The 20,666-nt window shown below is 39.4% G+C and overlaps 1 protein-coding gene across 4 annotated transcripts in view; it reads right to left on the bottom strand.

The window, feature by feature from the left end:
* PARG (poly(ADP-ribose) glycohydrolase) overlaps positions 1-20,615 on the bottom strand; it is a 62,268-nt gene extending 41,653 nt beyond the window's left edge. Inside the window, exons 1-7 of one of the 4 annotated variants that reach the window (XM_058810238.1) lie at positions 20,385-20,615; positions 17,459-17,525; positions 14,098-15,075; positions 12,914-13,100; positions 10,921-11,043; positions 10,102-10,185; positions 8,935-9,009 (exon numbers count right to left, since the gene is read on the bottom strand). In XM_058810238.1, the coding sequence (XP_058666221.1) occupies positions 8,935-9,009; positions 10,102-10,185; positions 10,921-11,043; positions 12,914-13,100; positions 14,098-15,075; positions 17,459-17,525; positions 20,385-20,520 (1,650 nt within the window). In that variant the 5' untranslated portion in view covers positions 20,521-20,615. Of the gene's footprint in view, positions 1-8,934; positions 9,010-10,101; positions 10,186-10,920; positions 11,044-12,913; positions 13,101-14,097; positions 15,076-17,458; positions 17,526-18,152; positions 18,206-20,384 lie in introns of those variants that run through there. The other 3 variants (XM_058810239.1, XM_058810240.1, XM_058810241.1) reach the window with 3 other exon arrangements.
* Positions 20,616-20,666: the final 51 nt, after the last annotated feature.

Raw genomic sequence — 20,666 nt, 5'->3', positions numbered from 1 at the left:
TCAGTAGGAAACACACTCAGCTGTCAAATCCATCCCATTTATTGAGTGCTTGTCTGATTAGAAACAAAAGGAAGGACAAAGTAATCTTTGGAGGAAAGAAGAAAGAAACCGTAACACTGGATTATGCAGAGAAGAATCTTATTTGAGAACAAGAATGCTCCTGACATTTATCAAAACCACAAACTGACACTTCAAAAGGAAAAAAGAAGACAGCTTACAAGGCAGAGGTTAATTTGGTTATGTTTAATTTTCTTCCCCCCAAAGGCTCATTCATGTCCTCTGCCAATCCAACTCTGGAATAATCTCTCAGGTGTATCATCCTTAACAACTGCTGCTTTGTTCTCAAAGCTTTTAAACATTCTAACTAAAATCTGAGAGAAGAATGTGTGTTTATTTTCCAATGTCTTATAATGGTTTTAGAAGCCAAGTTTATCCTTGCAGGATTTGGAAATCTACCCTCAGTCATTTTCCCTACCCTTCAGACCACCAATAGCTTCTACCTCTCTGCTGCTGCACAGTGATTCTGTCATGGCCAGAAGCATCACAGCCATTTCCAGGGCAGTGCCAGAGTCCTGGGATGAAAAGTCAAATCCCACTTTCTAAGTACTTTCAAGTTACTCTAGGGAAGTAGAGCAGTGGAGAGGACAATGACCTTGCCTCTATGGAAGAGCTGAATGTAACATGAGGGGAAGATAAAGTTCCTTTCACCTGCCTGATACAAGTTCCCAGTGAAATTGATCTGTTTCCAGATAATTCAAAACTTTTATCTCTCTGAATACAGTAATAGGGGAAAAATACTTACTACTGCTATGATTTATAAAACATTTTTTAAAAACACTGTAGAAGCATTTGAAAGCCTTCACATACTAAATACATTCTACAACTACTTTTGAAACTTTGGCACAAAAAGCTTCATGAGACAACACAGCTGTTACCCTTATGGAAACTGCATTTTCTTTAACATGCCAAAAAAACAAACCAAAACAAAAAGTCAAGCACAGGAAGAAGGGGAATAAAAAGGATCAAGTAAAGACAAAACTATACCACTGCAGATTTTAACCAATCTATAGACCATTTTTTGCTTGACTGTCAGTATTACACAGTCTCAAAATGACCAATATTTAAAGAAAAATATCCAGTAATTACAATTTTATTGGCCAAATAAAACCCTCAGACCGTCTTGAGGTTACACACTTGGCCACCTTTGTAAACCTGCTCTTTAAAGAATGCATGGTAGCAATAACAAAATCTCCAAGGAATCCATATAAGCAAATTCAGTTTTTCTGATGAAAAGGAAGGAGGAAAAAACTCAGGAATATAATTACAATCTACTTCATTTATACTTTATAGTCATCCTAAAAAATGGCAATGCCTCTTTATCACTTCCCTACCTACATGTACACCTTTTCAGTGAGCATTTCTCTTGAAAGCTTTGACCATCAGGGTTTGTTTGTGGGGCTTTTGTATTCTAATGGCTCAATACATTATAAATAATATTTTTTTAAAAATCCAAAAGCACTAAGCAGCTAAGAAAAGCCCTCCCACAACAAAAAGAAATTTCTCTTAGTGATTTGGGATACACAGGTGAGCACAGATAAATGATGACTTACACATAATCCAGTGGAGGAAATGTATTCAACAGTCCTCTGACCCCAAAACAAAAACCAATGCAAATATCAGATGGCAGACTTTAAACCCAGAATGTTAGGATTTTTAGGGGCTTTTTCTTTTTTTTTTCAAAGAGGAATGTTCTGAATATAGTGAAAAACTATGAAAGAGACACTCAGAATGTATCTTTACATAGATCTTTATTAAAGCACTGAGTATCCACAAGCACCTGGGACACAGCACAATTATATCTCTGCACCTGCTGTGTGCAGCTATCCCTTCCCTGATAATTCCAACTCAACAGTCATTGCAACAGTGCTTACAAAACACCACTGCCAACACAGTACAGAAAACTAAGAATAAGCCTGTAATTCCCTGCTCTTTCTCCTCTACAATGCTTAGTTTCTAATGTCTTGAATGTGTACAAGATGCATATTGCCCTCACCACAGAAAAGCTCACCTTTTGTTCAATATGGGAATAAATTCCTTTCTGCTGCTGTGAAAAGAAAACCCTTCATGGCACACTCAAAAGACCTTTCCAGTTTAGATTTTTAAAAGGTAATCTGATGTAATGAAAATTGCTTGAAAACATCTAGACTAAAGTAAAATCCAACAAGGAGCAATGGATAGGCTATTTTCAGCCTTGGGACATTCTGTTTCTTGCTTAAAAGCCTACATTTGTAGTGCTGACATCTGTATACAATGCTCCCTTCTGTTAGTACTGTCCAGACAATTATAAAAATGATTTATCAAAAACCCAGTCACCAGAACAATTTGGTACTTCAAAATTCCTTCTATTCCAGTTTCACTGATTACAGCAATCACTTTTTCAAGCAGGTCATTCAAACAACAAAACAAGGAGCAAAGACTGTCATGGTTCATAAGACCCATGGGGAGACAGGAGTGGGGTGAAACCCTATTAGAACATAAAGATTTCCCAAGATATGCACATACTTTACTGTAGCAGTGTTCTGTGCTTGGTCTTTTTCAAATGAATGAAAATCTTAGAGCTCAACCACAATCCAATTATACTATATTGCATTTGCATCATCTTCACATGTTGGATTTATAGCAATTTTATTAGACCAAAGTTTGAAAAAACAGGAAAAAACGGAACCATAATTTCCAAAATTACCCAGGTAATTTGAAAACTTTCTCAAGGTAATTTTAAGGTTATTAAAGATAAGACTATACACCCACAAAAGACTTTGTGTTTCTGTGGCTGTTTGCAATTCTGCAATTGAAGTAGAGGATTTCATTCAAAGTGAGTTCTTATTTTTTTTCAGTTATCTCAAAATGCAACCAATTCTTCAAGAGGAAGCAGACACACTGCCAATATTTACATGTCTGATTTTTTTTCTCAGTTCTCTATCATTTAGTATGCTCTATTTTAACTCAGTTACTTGTATCTGACATTTTCTGAAAGCAGCAAATTCAGCCCAAACATGCTAGTATGCTAGGTAGTAGCATACATTTAAATGAGAAACTACACTTTGGCCAAAAACTGCACTAAGCACTTTCTGTAGATATCCCAGGTTTTACAGGTTTGTACCACAATCAGCAACACACATATGCTAGGTGTCTCAATGAAATACATTAATGTTCTTCTATTTACTTTAATTATTCTTAAGTGCAAAGGCTTGACCAAGAAGACTCATTGTAACAAGCTCCATCACTCCTCACTTTCAGAATATTCTCTTATATTCTGGAATCTGTACACAACACCTGCAGTACAAAAACTGGTATTTTAGAAAGTGTGTGTGAGCACACCCATATAAATACTGCTAGGCTGAAATTAAAATGGCAAGAATTTGTGAAAACAAAAACCAATTTCTAGTACAAGAGTTAACTTCAATTTTGCAAGGAAAGGAAACCAGACTTTTGGAAGATCATATATAATATGGATGTGTGGTATTTGTGAAAAATAGAAAGAGATGTATTTATAGATAAATTTCTTTACATATTTATCTTGTTACTTAGTTTATGTGTTTTTAAATTACATTTATGGAAAATTTTAAAAAGGCATTAAGTGAAGTTCTCAAAACTCACAAGTAGAGACTTGCATGTAAAAGCAGATGGTAACAAAGTCTCCCAGGCCAGCTGTTCTGGACTTCTAAAAGGATTCCGCATGCAGTAGCATCCATCATGTAAGTTTTAGTGGAAAGTGAGAAATAGAACTCCTTTTCTAATCTTGTATCAAAACTAATTACAGCTCTAATTCCAAGACAACTATTTTTAAAGGGTGTAGAAAAATAGCCATATATTCCTTCAGTTTGCCATGAGAGTTTCTTTTCTTGCTCCATGGCTTTTTATCAGATTGTAGAATAATCTGAGGTTTGTGCCACAAAAAACCCCAATTGCTAACAGTCAGTTTGGAGGCTAAAGCCAGTGACCTCACGCTTGACTGGAAAAGGAGAAAGAGGAGGACAGAGAAAGCTGTCTGGTAAATTCTTCCCCCATGCTGAACGTTCTTCTCTGTAATTAAGTATAAAGAAGGGAAGAGACTGGTCTTTTTAGATATCACTATCATTTTTCTTTTAATCTCATAGAAAAATCTAAAAGTAAAAGTTATAAAGCTTCTTTTGTAATATAAAAGGATTTCCTGGATGCTGAACTTGCATGGGAATCAACAGCAAATATGCAATTACTGGCCATTAAATAGACTGATTGGCTTCAACAGCTTTCCCAAAAGACAAAAAGACCACAAGGCATCCATACACAGGCACTGCAGACACAGACACAGTTTTCTCTACACTAGAATCACATCTAACAGTTGGAAATTGAGTATTACACAGTGGAGAGTGTCTTTGTAAAAATACTGATAGCATATCCCCTCTAAGAATTCCTACTTGAGTCAAGTGGGCACCAAGGGTTTAAAGAGAGCCTGGAAAAGCAAATTTTGAAAGGCATAAGTGCCTTAAGTGATTCAAGCATTTAAAATGTCAATGACCTTTAGTATTCTTGCCTCTTAGTCTATTGTATAGATGCCATACCTTTCTGTCAGCAACACCTCATACTGCACACTATGCAACAACAGACCCTGCATGACAAGGCCACTTGTCTCAACTCTCAGCTTCAATCCAGCCAAGCCATAAGAATGTAAAATGGACAATAGCTCCATGTACAACAGAACAACAGCAGAATGAAAGCACAGCAACAAAGGATTCCTGGGAAAGTCTAACAGCAAGAAGCACAGGTAATCAGCAGCACTTCCTCATTTGCAGTAATCAGTACCAGCAATTCCCAGAGCCCTCTGTGGGTGTCAATGAGATCTTTATAACAGCAATTTCTCCAAATTCCTTCAAAACCTGAAGTAAGGCCACAGCATCCTCTAGCTCCCCTGACAAGGGGTTCCACAGCATTCAGTATCTCAGTAAGTACTTTTGTCTGGTGTTGAAACCTTTACCTGCTAAGAACACTCAACTGCTGTGCTAGAAGAATGGACAGCCATTTCCTCTTCACCCTCTCTTACATTTCTTTTGCACAGCACTGTTACACCCATTACTTATGTCCCTCAACTAAGAAGATAAGGTGAAATGATCCTCACTTATTTAGACATTTCTCATATGGAAACTATTACATACCTTTGCATCACTCCTGACTCCTCTCCCTGTATGTTCTCCACTTCCTAAACTTTCCACCAAAATGACCAAAGACTCCAGACAAACAAAATATAGTTATGGATCCACTGTACTGAACCTGCAAGAGGTACTGTGATCCATTTGGCAGACCAGCTGCAGCAGCTCAGAGACAATCAATCACAGCCTATGCCACACAAATTTACCTAAACTCAATCTTTGCCCTGTGCCATTTTAAGATTTTAACACTCCTCTGTTCCTGAAAGGGCAGGACAGAGGCAAGCAATAAGAGGAAGAGTTCATTGACAAGAATTATGCTTAAGCTCTAAGAGACTTTAAAGCATATAATAGAACCAAAGCATGTCCAGCACAAGGAGACCCAATCTAAAGCAGCAAACCATGCAACTCTCTTAAATGATAGAGCCCTACTATTCCCTTTAGATCAAGTTGCTGTTGTCACAGATTAGTCTAAGGCATAACTCCTGAGTGACCTAACCAGACTTGTTATTTCATGCACTTGGGAAAAAGAACTTGGTTTTGCCTGGAAGTGGAATGGCAAATCCAGAAGAAAGAAAAATAAAAACTACCACAGTGCATGGCACCATTGAGCAAAAGCATGTAATTAACATCCAGCCATCATCACTCCCAGAAATAAAGCTCATCTATAACACATTGTGGGTTCCAGTACAGCTCCATCCATAGTGGTTTCTTCACATTTCCTTTTCTGCTTGTTGCTTACTCTTTCCTGGCTTCTACGTAAGTTCTGGGAAATCAGATGTAAGGATGATTTCCAAGTGACAAGAATTTTGCATGTACAAAGAAAAATATTGGAGGTAATAATTTTCATCCACAAAGTAATAATTTGAAGAAATTCTAAGCATGTATGCCAATATCAACAGACAGATGGCAAAACAAATGAATACAACACTGTGGAAATTCTGTAGAGAACAGCAAAAGAGTCAGATGTCTGAAGTAAACAGCCACCAAGACCTTTACATACACTGTTCTATGAGCAAGTTCTATGTTCTATATACAAGTTCTATGAAATTGTCAAAAGAAACAGAAAGGACTCCAAACATCCCAATTTACCTCACTGTACACACAGGAATTATACTCCACACATTAACTGAGATTAAAGAGAATCCTTTGGAAAGTGTGAGGGCTCCCTCTTCTGGCAACACTTTGACCAAACTGCAGAACTTGCAGGCTGCGTTGTTCCGAAAAAAAAACTTGGCTCACATACATGATATTTATTTCCTATTAGTTAAGAAAGCTGAGAGTGCTTTCATCCTAAGGGGAAATAAGCCTAAGCCAAATAAACTGGTAATTATTGTTATTATAAGGAAATTGACTTGAATCTTACAAAGTAGTGTTTAAAAATAAAGCATATTTTGATAGTATAACTTGCAAGGAGCTACCTAAAATAGGAACCCCAATATGACAGTATTTAAGAGATTAGTAGATAAGATGAGCTGTGCCCATAAGCAGAAGATAAAATAACAAAAGGCACTTTATAACCAAACACAGACCTACTGAAGTAATATCTGAATAATCCTCCAAACAGACACCACTAGATTTACAGACACAGCTCCCTTCTAAATCACACTACAAATCCTTGGTTAAGCAGGCACTGGAAGTCAATAGTGCCCAACAATATAAATACATATCTGACAATCACAGACTCTGTTTTAATCTTTTTCTTTTAAGATATATTTGTGACCACATCTCCTTCCATTGAGCTGCTGCCACTCCCTTTGAGCTGATTACTCAGACCAGCTTTCCTTCTAACCAACCTGCTCAACCTTGGCTGGGCAAACCTGAAACAGCTCCTCTGTACCCTCAAAATCAAAGGATAAACCAGAAAATACACAGGCTAGTGGTAAGCCCTTAATCATTAACTCATAAATACAATAAATTCAAAAGCACTACAGCTCACTATAACCAGTATATTTAGGTCATTTCCACAGAGAATGTCAACTTTCACACAAGAGCCGCTCACTTAGACTGCAAGCATTCTTTGAAAGCAGATGCCTTGTTTGTTTACAAAACTTGGAAAGTTCACACATCCCTTAATAATGGAAAAATTCAAGCATTTCTCTGCAAAATCTAACCCCTCCACATAAACTCAATATATTCAACAAAGCAACCCAGGGCTTGCTTTTGCTCCTGTGGTCTACAAGGGGCAACTCTGTCACAAGCTCTTCACTGTTTCTTATTTAAAATACTGCTGCACGCTCTTTTAATTTAGCTGAAAATCTGTATATGAAACAGATCTCCACCCTTCATCTGAGAACCACACAAATAAATCATCATTCCCAGGATACAGAAATTTCCTTTTCATCCTCATGAAAGATTGATGCCTGATCCCCAGTTTATTTCCCTATTGTTCCCACTCCTCTGGAGACAGCTGACATTACTTACGCTCTCTGGCTGATGAGCTCTGAATCTAATCACCCAGAGTTTCCAAAATCCCAAATGCACACTGTGACACATCAGGACAAGCTCAGTTGTGCTTGTAGCAATATGATGTAAATCTGTTCTGTTTCTGAGTCAGATTTTTAACTGAGCAGCACTCATACTTTAAAATATTCTAATTTAAGTATGCATACTTCAGTAACACATGAGTTATCCAACAGGCAAGTTAATTTTGCTCAGCAGGAGAGTCAATAGGAGCAGGCACTGACTGCCCACAGCCTCTACTATGGAGCCATGCCAGGGACCCCAGAGATGAGAGGGGGGAGCACTAAATCTGCAAGATGGGTGAGCAGAGCAGCTCTCATGGCTTGCAAGTATGATACCACAGGGATTTTTATAGGTGCATTTTGTCAGCAGTAATAATACTGTGCTGCATGCAAATGAAAATTCATTCTGTGAAAGAGCAATGGAGACAGGCAACAGAGAGAGCAGAACAGCTCCTCTGATCACATGGCCTCAGCAGACATCTATTCACATACATAACAAACAAAATTCACTTCAAATTAAATCTAAGTTTCCACTGAGTCTTAATAGATCTTAGCAAGCCCCTCCCACAAAAACAAGTATGTGTGTTTTGGAAGTACTTCTGAAGTACTGAAGAAAAATACAACAAGAGAACAATACTGCATTATGCTTTAATTTACCCTATTTACCATAGTTTCTAAGTGTCATTCAGGATGTACATTAATATTAGCCCAACTTGCATTTGAGACCTACTATTCATCTCCCTTTTCCATCCTCCCCATGAAAGTACTAATACCTAATACTTGAAAGTATAAAATCCATCCCAGTCTTTCAAAGGCTCTACAGTTTAAATTCACCACTTCACCAAACAGCAATATTTTCCTGCTATACCAGCAAAGCACAGTCTATACAAACACCACTGCAATAAAACATTAAAGTTTTACAAAAAAAAAAAAAAAACCCAACACTTTTTAAAACAAAAAAAATTACACTGGAAATATTAATATGATTTCTTAATAAATCTGGTTGTCATAAACCAGGAAAAGGGCATTTCTCACCTTACTCTCAGGAAGCTTAGACATTACTGAAAAAACCAAATTACATGTAAAAATTTAAAATTAAGTCAGTTTATAACATATAATTATTGTTTCAGCTGAAATTACCAGCTAAATAGCTGCTCACTTAGATATCTGACAACTGGAAACTTTTGCTCTTGAAAATGGAAATAATGCTAAAAGCAGTGAGACATATAGGCAAAATAGTCACTTTCATATTACTTTTCTTCCTATTTTAAATCAACTTGTTTTACCTTCTCACAGAAGTCAGTAAGAGCTGTGAAGTCCCATTTCTTGGAATAAGCAACATTGTACCTCAATATGGCCTCCTAAGGAAGAAGCACAACAAAACAGAGCTAATTATTAATGGAAGAAAAACCATTTTAGGAAATTTCTTTCTTGAAGGAGCAGCACCATCTGGTGGCTAAAACCTTCCACAGAGCCCACAAAAATCCAGAACACTTAATTTGCTCTATTAATATAGAGAAAATCCTTGATACTGAACTCTCTGGTTTGGCTTTAGCAATGACTAAGCTTCAGTCTATGGGGTTTTTTCTCCTAACACAAAATAAGACAAGGCATATCTTCCAACAAACAACATAAATGTTCCCCATCCCATGCTTGCTCTTGTTAACAGTACCAATAAAAGTTATTTAAGATATCAAAGCAATATAACAGAAGTTGTACCCCTTTAGGAACTTAAAAAGTCAGAACCACAGCAAATTAAATAGACCCTTTACAAAACCACCCTTAAAAAATTCACAAGATAAAAACCAAATAAAATAACATCAAGGGAAGTCTCCTCAGTTGCTGGAGAAGGTCTATTTGTTCATTTAAAGTTTATCTATAGCTTTTGCATTCTCCTCCTTCCCTGCCTTTCAGATATAACCTAAATTACATTATTCTTCACCAAAAAAAACATAATAGCAACTCTAAGCTGCTCCAAATCAGCACTCATGTTACTGTAAGACATTGTGCCGACATAACTGTAAAAGTTATCAAGAGCCATTAGTCTCCAAAATCTACAGATTTGTGTCAGCAGCTTGAACTGTGATTTCAGTGGAGTGAACTGATGTGAGGAGTTACTATTTCCAGCTCTCACCTGTGCATCCCCAACCATCTGGCTACTCAAAACCCTCATGCTATGTTTACCACAGACTAGGATATACTGCTGGACAAACACAGTTTTGTGTAGACCTTAAAATGGTCATTCATTTAAATAATCTGAATAAATTCACTGGTAACAGTCCTCATTAAGAACCTTCATTCTTAAGAAATCCCTTGAACAGCAGAGATTTTTTTCAAAACTTATTTTTCTAAGTCATTAAACAAACAGAACCAAGCCAGAATCACTGGTAGTACACAGACAACCTGAATGTATTTATATGCAGATAGACTTGATTTCAAACTGACAGGCTTACCTTCAAATCATGTGAGCAGGTAAATTTGTTAAGTAAGGCAGTTTGGATTAGTTCCCATCGACTTCCAGCCGTTCTATCTCCATTCTTTAAAGTAAAAGCCCAAAACAAAGTCAAATTAAATTAATCACAACATAAAGACACATTTATAAAAAATCTGTAAAATTTTTTATAATTTGTCATTTGTAAAATTGGTAAGTGAAAAGACAAAGTGTATTTAATAGAGGCTATAAAAATTCTTTGTTTCTGAGTCAAGTATCAATAATCATTATAGAGTTTTTACTACAGGACACATTTGCTTATTACATTCACTCTAGTCTGAAGTACTTCAGTGGGTATGTTTAAGTCTCAAGCACTGACAAGAAATACCAGACCAACAAGTATGCAGGGCTAATCTCTGCAATTGTTTTAGCAGAACAACAACAGATACACCTCACTATCAGTGATACCTGACAGAGTATTATAATCAAACTGTGCTCACAAATTCATTCACATGTGTTGAAATTGCAAATTCTTCACACACACATAATAGATAACATATAAATATGTAAGTAAATAAATATTTATAAGGAGTTCAAGTTTAAACTCCATATAAGTATAGAAATATATATATCATCAAATCATTGGCTATGTAAAATAATTACCAGGAAAAAAAAAAGTCTTCTGCTCTGTCTGAAGCATCATGACCCAAAATCCAGTTTTTCAGACTTGATTTTCTAATTCCATAGTCAGTCTGACAATTGAGCAAATGAAGTAAACTGAAAACTCATCTATGTGGAAACAAACTTATTTGATCACACAACTATAAATACTTAATCTTACCTCATCCTCTACAGGGTATAAATTTTGTTCTGAGCAGGGCATTTTAACATGCTTGTTGTCCCACAGATCTTTGTAGTGAGTTGGAAAAGGTTTAGGTACCTCTCCTTCCCTCAGAAGATCTACCTGTAACACAAAAAGACAGGGAAAAAATCAGACTCTACTTTCAAGTTTTCAAGTGGAAGAAATAAAAACTAAGCAAAAACACAGTTTAAAAAGCTCTCATCTACAGCCATCCTTTTTGGAAAGGGGAAAGCTACAAACTGGCCACATGATAGCTACTCAGAAAAAAATCCACCTGTTAATCTTACATTACACTTGTTGAAAAGGATGCCACCTTAACACACTCAAATCAAGCAATATAATCAATTACTTACTGTATTTCCAATCATCAGCTAAAGATTTCCTCATTCATCAATTTAAGTATCTACACATTTTCATCCAAGTATTTTCAAAATGTAGTTCCAAATGTAGCCATAGTTATCTATCGTGTTAGCAGGGTGCCCCATGGCAGGGAGGAATGATGAATCTGACTCCATGTTCTCAGAAGGCTAATTTATTATTTTATGATACTATATTATATTAAAGAATGCTATACTAAACTATACTGAAGAACACAGAAAGGATACTCACAGAAGGCTAAAAAGATAATAATGAAAACTTGTGACTCTCTCCAGAGTCCTACACAGCTTGGCCCTGATTGGCCAAAGAGTGAAAACAACCCACAGCAGAACCCAATGGAACAATCACCTGTGGGTAAGCAATCTCCAAACACATTCCACATGAGCACAACACAGGAGAAGCAAATGAGATAATATTTGTTTACATTTTTCTTTGAGGCTTCTCTGCTTCCCAGAAAAAAAATCCTGGGTGAAGGGATTTTTCAGAAAATGTGAATATGACAGTTATATGCAGAAATAGTACTTTTAACCTAACACTGAAAGGGATGAGGAATCACTATAGCTAGAGCAATGTCTCAAGTTTACTCCAGAGAACATCAGAAAAGTAAAAAAAAAAAAGAACACCACATTCTTAAAGACTTAATTTGCTATTTAGCTCTCTAACAGAATTAAGTCTCTCAGAATAAGTATTTAAACTCAATGTGCCTTTCTTTTGGTCAGGATTTATCCATCACCTCATAGTCCCCTAGTCACGTTTTGTTTCAACAATAATTGGATTGCATATTACTCCAAAGGATTAAAGGAAAACTTATCAGATTTTATTTAAAATGCAATGGTAAAATAGCAAGAAATTCTGTTTCATTCCTTTTCTTTTCCATATCTTGACTATCTTGAGCCTTTCGTATGTCTTAAACCCAAACCAAATTACATTAAAATGAAAACACAGCATGAAAATTTTGGAAGTACCAAATTTGCTTGTAGACATATCTAAATTCTCAAACTTTACAACTCAGTCAAGGAAGAACTCACAACCCCCCACAAAATAAAACTACTTGCCCCTAACAAGACAGAGGCAGCAAAACCTTGCTTTTCATTTGAATCTCATTATCCTAATTCTATGCACCAGAAGAGCCAATTTTCAGGAAATCAGTTGCCCCAGGAGTGGCAAGATAGGTGGCATTTCACATGACTGAACACTAGGTCAGGAGTGTGGCTGGAGCAATGCATGACTGAACACTAGGGGCAGGAGAGTGGCTGGAGCAATGCAAGGCATGCATGACTGAACACTAGGGGCAGGAGAGTGGCTGGAACAATGCATGACTGAACACTAGGTCAGGAGTGTGGCTGGAGCAATGCATGACTGAACACTAGGGGCAGGAGAGTGGCTGGAGCAATGCATGACTGAACACTAGGTCAGGAGTGTGGCTGGAGCAATGCAAGGCATGCATGACTGAACACTAGGGGCAGGAGAGTGGCTGGAACAATGCATGACTGAACACTAGGTCAGGAGTGTGGCTGGAGCAATGCAAGGCATGCATGACTGAACACTAGAGGCAGGATTTGGCTGCATCAATGCAAGGCACGCCTGACAGTACCCTGACGGTGACGGTGTGGGTGGCCGAGGGTCGCAGGTGGGGCAGCCGGGCCCCACACGCCGGCATCCTCCTCATCTCCTCAATCGGGGTTCCAAACCATTTCTTGTTGCTCGGCAGAGGAGGTGGTGTGTATTTAGCAACCTTCCTTCCGGGCCTCTGGGGTTTGAATTCACACTTTTCTTTCCTGCTGTTAAAATGCAATGCATTGAAACATTTTATCTCCACTGAAAAATTTGATAGAAAAATACACAAACTTCCACCCCAGGGTTACAGCGATGGCAGGCAGTTTATTTGCCAGCCTTTGCTGCAGCCTCAAGCCAAAGCTTTATTTGGGGAGAACTTCCACCACGACCAACCCTCCCCTCCCCAAGACACACAAGTTCATTTCCACCAAAACCCTCTTCTCTAGAGGCTGACAAAACCCTTCCCAGAACTGCAGTGGGTTAGCAAAGCAGGGTATTCCTCTGCAGAGCCATGTTCCTTCCCAACAGGATCTGTTCATCCATGGACCATGCCCCAGTAAAGATGTGCAAAATGACTTTCTAGCCCTACTTGATGGACTTGAGTCAAGTCAAAGAATTGCATGTTATGCCAAAATACAGAGTCCTTTTTTTTCTGCTCACTCCTTAGACACTTATTCACTTTCTCAGCTCCCACTCAAATCTAAGGCCTTTGGAGTAGAGATTATCCTTTTTCCTTTCCACAACACCTGGCTGCAGTCAGTCCCGTGTCATGCTCAGGGCTCCTGTTCCCATTGCTGCAGTGTAATCACCAGTCCTCTCTCCCAAATTATGAATAGAGCCAAACAAAACAAACCAAGAAAACCCACCCAAATCCAAATCCAAAAAACATCAACAAAAAACCCCAAACATCTCTACATGTGAATTTTCCCATGTCTATTTCAATTAAAGCATCACAGCATTGACAGTTCAACAAAAGAGATTCACTATTTTTGTCAGATCAAACTAATAAGAATTCTAAGAATTGCACTGGACAAACATACCCTTCAAAATTCCCACAAACAGCCCCATTAAAAATAAGTTATTTCAATCTTACATCTGTTGTCTTTGTATCTTAATATATATTTTGCAAAACCCTTTATACAATACAGCCTCTGAAACTCTATCACCAAGGAGGAAATTTTCAAGCACAAAAAAAAACAGATGAAGAGGCAGAGAGAACACTACCTTTTCTCCTCAACTTTAGGTATCCTCATGAAGTGAGAAGTGATTTTGGAGTCTCTCTTCACACCCTGTTTTGCACCTTTGCATTCTGATGATGGAACAGAGGAGATCCCAGGTGCCTTTGTATGCAGAGTGTCCTCTTTAACAGAATTATCTACTTCCTCAAAGCTTTCACAGCCCTTGGCAGAAAATCGTGATTTCCTTGACTCCAATTCAGCATCCCCATATTGAATTCTAAAAGATTTGTTTATGGGTTTTGACATATTCATCTCCTCTCGTTCATCCAGAAAGGGACTTGTTTCTTCATCGGCCTCTGACCCATGGCAGCTATTTTTAGAATTGTCCACATCCATTGGTGACTCTGGTTCACTTTCTTTCTCAAAAGCAGGTGAGTCCCCTGAACTGCTCTGACATTTGCTCAGTTTCTCAGGACCTCCAAGATCAGATATACAGGCATCACAACCAGCATCTGAAAGTGGACTTTCTGGAACTACATCCCCCTCCTCTTGCTCACCCGTTAAACAGACAGAATTGCAACTCTTCAGCTTCTGTGGATTGCATGAAGCCACCTGTCCATCTGTCTCCATGTCTTTTGAAGGTTTGGAATTTCCTGCTTTTGAAGCCTGGCCTGCTGACACCTTCCTCTGAGTCCAAGTGGCACTGCTTTCTTCAGAGCCCCTCTGCTTGCCAGTTTTGTGCATCTGATCTATGTTGGCATTTTTAAAGAGCTCTGCAGACTGCAGCCCCTTCACAGGATCTGTATCTAAGACTGCATCTTTTTCCTCAGCCTCCCAGCTACACATGCTGCCTGTCTGAGGCAAATTTACTTGCTTTGCACCAACTTCCACAGATATTTTTGCATTATTTTGCTGACAAGTATTCTCTAACTTTTTCACATCATTCTCACAAAAGTTCTCTTTCTTAATGGAAGTCATCTTAGGATTTGCTTCAGTATTGTTATTAATTTTTCTGTGCAAGCTGTGGAAAAGAAGTAAGAGAATTCAATGCCTTATTTCCAAATGAAATTTCTGAGCATATTTTTTAAACGAACAATAATAAACAAACAGAAAGCACAGATTTTTATTCATTCTACTCTGTAAGTGAACACTACCAGGAGCAACAGGTTTTACTGCACTGAGGACTGTAGCTCACTAGCAATCCATTTCCATTTAAAGTCTCCAAAGGATGATCAATCAGCTGCTTATCTCAGGAATCTATTCCAGTCATTCATTTCCTTATCTTCAAATCTAAACATTATGAAGCTATTATTTACCTATTTTCTCCAGATGAAAAAAAAAACTCTAGAAGTTGTGAAAAAGTCCTCCATAACTTTTATTTTTATCCATTAAATACAATGAGCAAGGAAATCAATGATTTTATGGCCATTCCCTCAGAGCTACAAATTCATCAAAGAATAGGCTGCAGCAGTCCAAAGTCTCCTATTACTTCCTCACTTTTATAAACAGCCCATGACTTTAAAAAAACTTCATACAAAAGCTCAAGTGTAAAATATATTTCAAACTGATAATAAAAATTAAAGGAGGTTTTTAAGAGAAAAATAACCTGATTTGTCTTTATGTTGGGCAGAATAGAAATATTTCCTAATGATAACACAGGGAAATGAATCTAGTTTTGTATGACCAGATGTCAGAAATTCATTTTGCATTTATATATTTTACGTGTCACATAATTTATGTGTCAGTGTATTGATAAATAAAATTACTTTGAGGACACATGAATATTAAAAAAACACTGACTAGTCTTGGTGAACACACCACTCTGAACAGTATTTCCTCCTGAATGTATTGTTACTGTATACTCCCAATGCAAACTGAGCACACTGAACTCTGGCCACGGCCCAGCTTCCCATTTACACTAACTAAGAAAAGATACAATTACTACACCATCCTAAATTCAGCCACTGGACATTTTAATAGACTATAGATTCCTGAAGGCATTAACTTTCTCCATGAATGGTAACAGATCCTCTTCTAAATGACCACTCAGGTTAAGGAAAGATAATAGCTTGGAAGTGCATCCACAGGATGATTATTTGAAAACAAAAGGATTTTTGAGTGCTTTATTTCATAATTTAGCTTCCCATGTATGCATTTATTCCTGCAAATTTTGATGAACAAAAACAAGAGTTCATACTGCTGCCATCTCAATTACTCTTTAAAGGTATGGACAATATCTACTGCCAACTTGAGAAATTAAATCTAACACAAAGACAAACTTAAACTAAAATTGTGATGTTAACTGTAATAGAAAGGCACATGAAATGTTTACACAACAAATCTGCTTCTTAAAGTTGCCAAGGCTCTAATCTGTCAGCAGGGATGGAGAAGGGCATAGAAGAGCAATGCTCTAAAGGGAATTTTAAAAAACTAAAATAATTCATTTCCTCCTTAAGAATCCTCTTAACATCCTTGATTTAGTGGAACCCATATGCCTGCAATTAGTCCTGCATACTTCTGTATTAACCACTATCACGAGTCCTCCCAACTATTTGTAGCACTGCTATGGACTTGGGTCTCTATTTATTAGCAAACACCAAAGAAAACTAAATCAGCACATTTACAACTGCAACTACAGAAAAAAAATTCTGATATTCCTCTGCATCAGACAGTTAAGCTCTTTGGAGTACAACTTTAAGGCAGCTGTGCAATCCCTGCATCTGACAGACCAAATTAGTTGAAAATATCAAACTTTACCTGGTATCATTCAGCAGCAAAAATTTTAACATCTTCCATAAAAAAAGCTTCAATGTACATTTGAACACCTGTAAATTCTAGCTGTAATCAAACCAACTGCACATGTTTTAAACTACACTTGCAGTCCAATGAGACAAACCAAAAGAGATTTTTGTCTTAAATTAACAACAGTGAGTTGGTTACAGGATTATCAGTGCAAATCTGCAATTGTGTCCTAGTGCCCTATGTCAAACAAAAATGAAAGCAGCACTTCATCAAAGACATAGTCTGGTATTACAACTGAATTGATCAACTGTTAGGCTGCCACTGGAAGCAACACTCCCACTTTGCCTTTCCCTGCTCCAGGTTTCCATCTTTTGCTTTGCAGGAGCAGCTGTATTTATTCACCTAAACAGTGACATGCTTCAGGAATCTATGTCAGCAAGAAGTTTGTGCTTGGGTGTTTAGAGAGGATGGGAGGGGCACTAGTTAGCTGTTTGTAGTGAATCTATTTGCTTATTACTCAAGAGGATGTGCCAAGGTAAGGAAAGCAGCAGAAATTGGGGCTGCCTCCATTTAGCCAGCTGCACTGGCAACCTGCACTCCCAGCTCCCACCAGGCCCCTCAGAGAACACACCTTCTGAACAAGTTTATGTTGTGCTTTTTACCTTTTGGACTCCGTTGTCTTGGGTCCTTTATTCTCCAACCAACTGGTAATTGTCTGCTGTTTACAAACTGAAAACCACAGTTCACAGTTACTACATGAAACATGATAAAACTGCAACATCATTGCATATGAAAAAGATAACTTGTACTGGGTGAAGATAAAACACCTCCAATTAAGCCCTCATTAGCATCTCTGCTATAGGGAGCATCCATACATTAACAGTATTAAAACTACATGTGATACAATATTTAATTTGCATCAGTCAGCAGCTGTAGCTTTTGAAATAATCTTTATAAATTCCGGGCATGGTATGTGGTGGGATTTCTTTCCTCCATCCTTTTTTTAAAATATAATTAAAAGGTTAAAAACATACAATGAATGTGTAGAATTCAAAGAAAACAACCAAAGGAACTTGAACTTTCTAGCTCCCATCATTACCTTTAGCCACCACCACAGTGAGCCCCAAAAGCTTCTGCTGAATTTTGGAATGAAGAGGCAACATAACATAACTTAAAATCAAAAAAGAAGAAACAACAAGGCACCTTTGAGGACCCATCCAAGAACTTTATTTGTATGTAGCATACTGTGAAACATGAGGCTCAATATAAGCATGGCACACCCTATAAGTGACAAAGGAAAGGACTTTTCCTTTCTCCTCCATCCATAAACAGTTTGAAAAGCTTTTCAATACTTACTCTCCTAAACAGCAACAAAATGAAGGACACAATTTCTTCAGATTACTACCAACACCTCAGTTCTTATCGGTGTGTTGCTGCAGGTCACACAAGGTGTCAATAGAACAGCAACATGTGAATTAATTATGCAGAGACTTGGAGGAAAATAAGGAGAAAAAATTCAAAGCAATTCTTTCAAAACTGGAAAACAGTCTTTATTAGTAGAAGGAGTATTTAGTTTTGTTGTTATTTAAAGATATTCTTCAAATTTGGCAACTTAGCTACACTTCCCTCTCTTTCCACTTGCCAAGAGAAAGCACCTCCCTGGCACTGCTGACTGTGCCAGGTGTTTGCTGGCTGCTTTCAGCTGGGCAAGGAACAGCTCGAGTGCCTCACTGTAACAACAGTTTTGCAGAACTTCAAAGCCACTAAATCATGCCTGGCTCTTCTGATTCTGAGGATGGGAAGTCTCAGCAGCCTCCTGCAAATGGAGGTTGTGTAACTTGTAACAAAGATGGCTGAGGCCAGAGGTTACTTATGAGACATTGTTTCATAAACACTTTCCCCAACATTCAAGGCCTTGAACACTCTTACACTGCTGCTTCTCAAACACCCTCATCAGAGGATGCCACGAGTTTTAGAAGTAATCTCCAAAAAACACTAAAATCATTTTCAGTTATTCTGTAATGGCACAAACAACAGCGCAAATATTTTTACTTCCAAAGAGTCATTAAACTTAAATCTAGTAGTTATTCTGATTAGCAAATTTCACCCTCTCCTAACCTTTGAAGTGTTAATCCAAATTGCCTACAGGTAAACGGCCAAAAAAAACCCAGCAAACACAAAAACCTGAAGAGACATGTTAAAACATGGGACAAATAAACCTCTTCAAAGGCAGCTGTCTACCTCTTGAGGTGTAAACTTGTGCTCAGGAAGAATTACTTATTCATTAGCACAAGAAATAGAAATGACTGCAGCAGCACCAGAACAGAACAAAATGGCTTTAGTTTGAACTTCAACATCTGAGCAGCCACATAAGCCCTCCAACCAACATAACACACATCACTTTCATCCTTCCAGCATGGCTTTTTGCTACAGGTAAGGTGATGGGAACAAGAGGCAACAAAAAGACAACCCATGCTTATTTTCAGAGTAAACAGAAGTAGACTTTGCTGTTTTTTTTGTTTATGGCATATTTATTTCTACTCAAGATAACTGAAACCATTCCCATAAAACAAATAATTGCCTAAAATCTACCTTTGAGGAAAACACCCTCATTTTCAGAAGATTCTCATTTACACTGTAGGAGTGTACACCTCTAACTCCAAACTATCCTCTACTCAAAGCTAGTTAGGGCTTAGTGAGGTTTAACTCATCAGCTGCAGATGACAGCAAATCTGCTTGCAGCCTTTTTCCCTTTCCATGCATTCCTTTCTATTTCTGAAAGAGGTGCGTTAAAAATTTATTTTGGCAGCGTTAGCTCCAAACAGAAAACAAAACTAAGACAGCCACGTGGGAACTTCGCCTACACAGCCCTGTTGGGCGGCAGGAGGAGCAGCCACCGCACCCATGGGGCCAGGGCGCTCCAAGCTGGCAGCCACGTGCTGATGTGAGCTCCTGTCACTGCTCTGGGCTCTGCCTGTGTGACAGCCTGGCACAACCCCGCTGACTGCCTTTTATCCCGCAGGAAATATCTGTCCCTCTCTTGGGAAACACGCTACCTTTAGCGGCTCACACCTCTCGTCGGTGATTTGCACTATGAGTGGAAACTTGCAAAGAATCAGGCACAAAAGCGGTGCAAAGATCCTGCAAGGGGAAGCACGGGCAGTGATCACACCACGGGGCTGGGACACAGGGGACACGCTGGCAGCGGGAAGAGGAGTTAGAGACAATTGCAGCCCGAAGAGGAAGGGCAGCTGCGGGGAGGCTCCGTGCACAGGCACACGCGGCCCCAGAGCTGCCCGGGCCGGCAGCAGCCCGGCAGAGACGCCCTGAGCGGCAGAGAGGGACTCGGAGCCTCGGTGCCTCCGGCCCGGTCACCTCCTGCTGCTCTCGCCCAGCCCCAGCGGGCGGGTCGGGCTGGCGGGGGGCGCCGAGCAGTGCTCCCGGCTGGGCCGGCTCGGCGCAGCCCGGGCTCCGCGGGCACCGCCGCTGTCCCGCACCGCTCAGCGAGCAGGAGGCGGGGTCGGCACGACCGCCAGCGAGCCCCGCTCCGCACCCGGCCGCTCCCGCCGCCCCGGGGCCGCTACAAACCTTTGTTCCCCACGGCGGTGGCGGAGCTGCTGCCCCCGAGCCCCTCCTGCCGCTCTCCCTGGGAGCCGCCGCCGGGGCTGCCGGGGCCGGACCGGGCTTTCTTCCGCGGGGGTTCCCGCCCGCAGCCCGCGCTCATCCTCGGCGGGGCCGCCCTGCCCGCCGGCGCCGGCCAGCACCCGCCCCCCGGGGACGGCGCGACGCTGCGGCAGCGGCTCCGCCCGTCCGCATCCTCCGTGCCGCACGCCGGGCTCTTCCCAAGGCGCGGGGGGCGCGGCGGGGCCG

This window comes from Ammospiza caudacuta, chromosome 9 (assembly GCF_027887145.1).
Source record: "Ammospiza caudacuta isolate bAmmCau1 chromosome 9, bAmmCau1.pri, whole genome shotgun sequence".
In the NCBI taxonomy this organism is placed as follows: domain Eukaryota; kingdom Metazoa; phylum Chordata; class Aves; order Passeriformes; family Passerellidae; genus Ammospiza; species Ammospiza caudacuta.
Note: the sequence above shows the minus strand (reverse complement) of the source record. Positions and strands in the feature narration are given on the sequence as shown.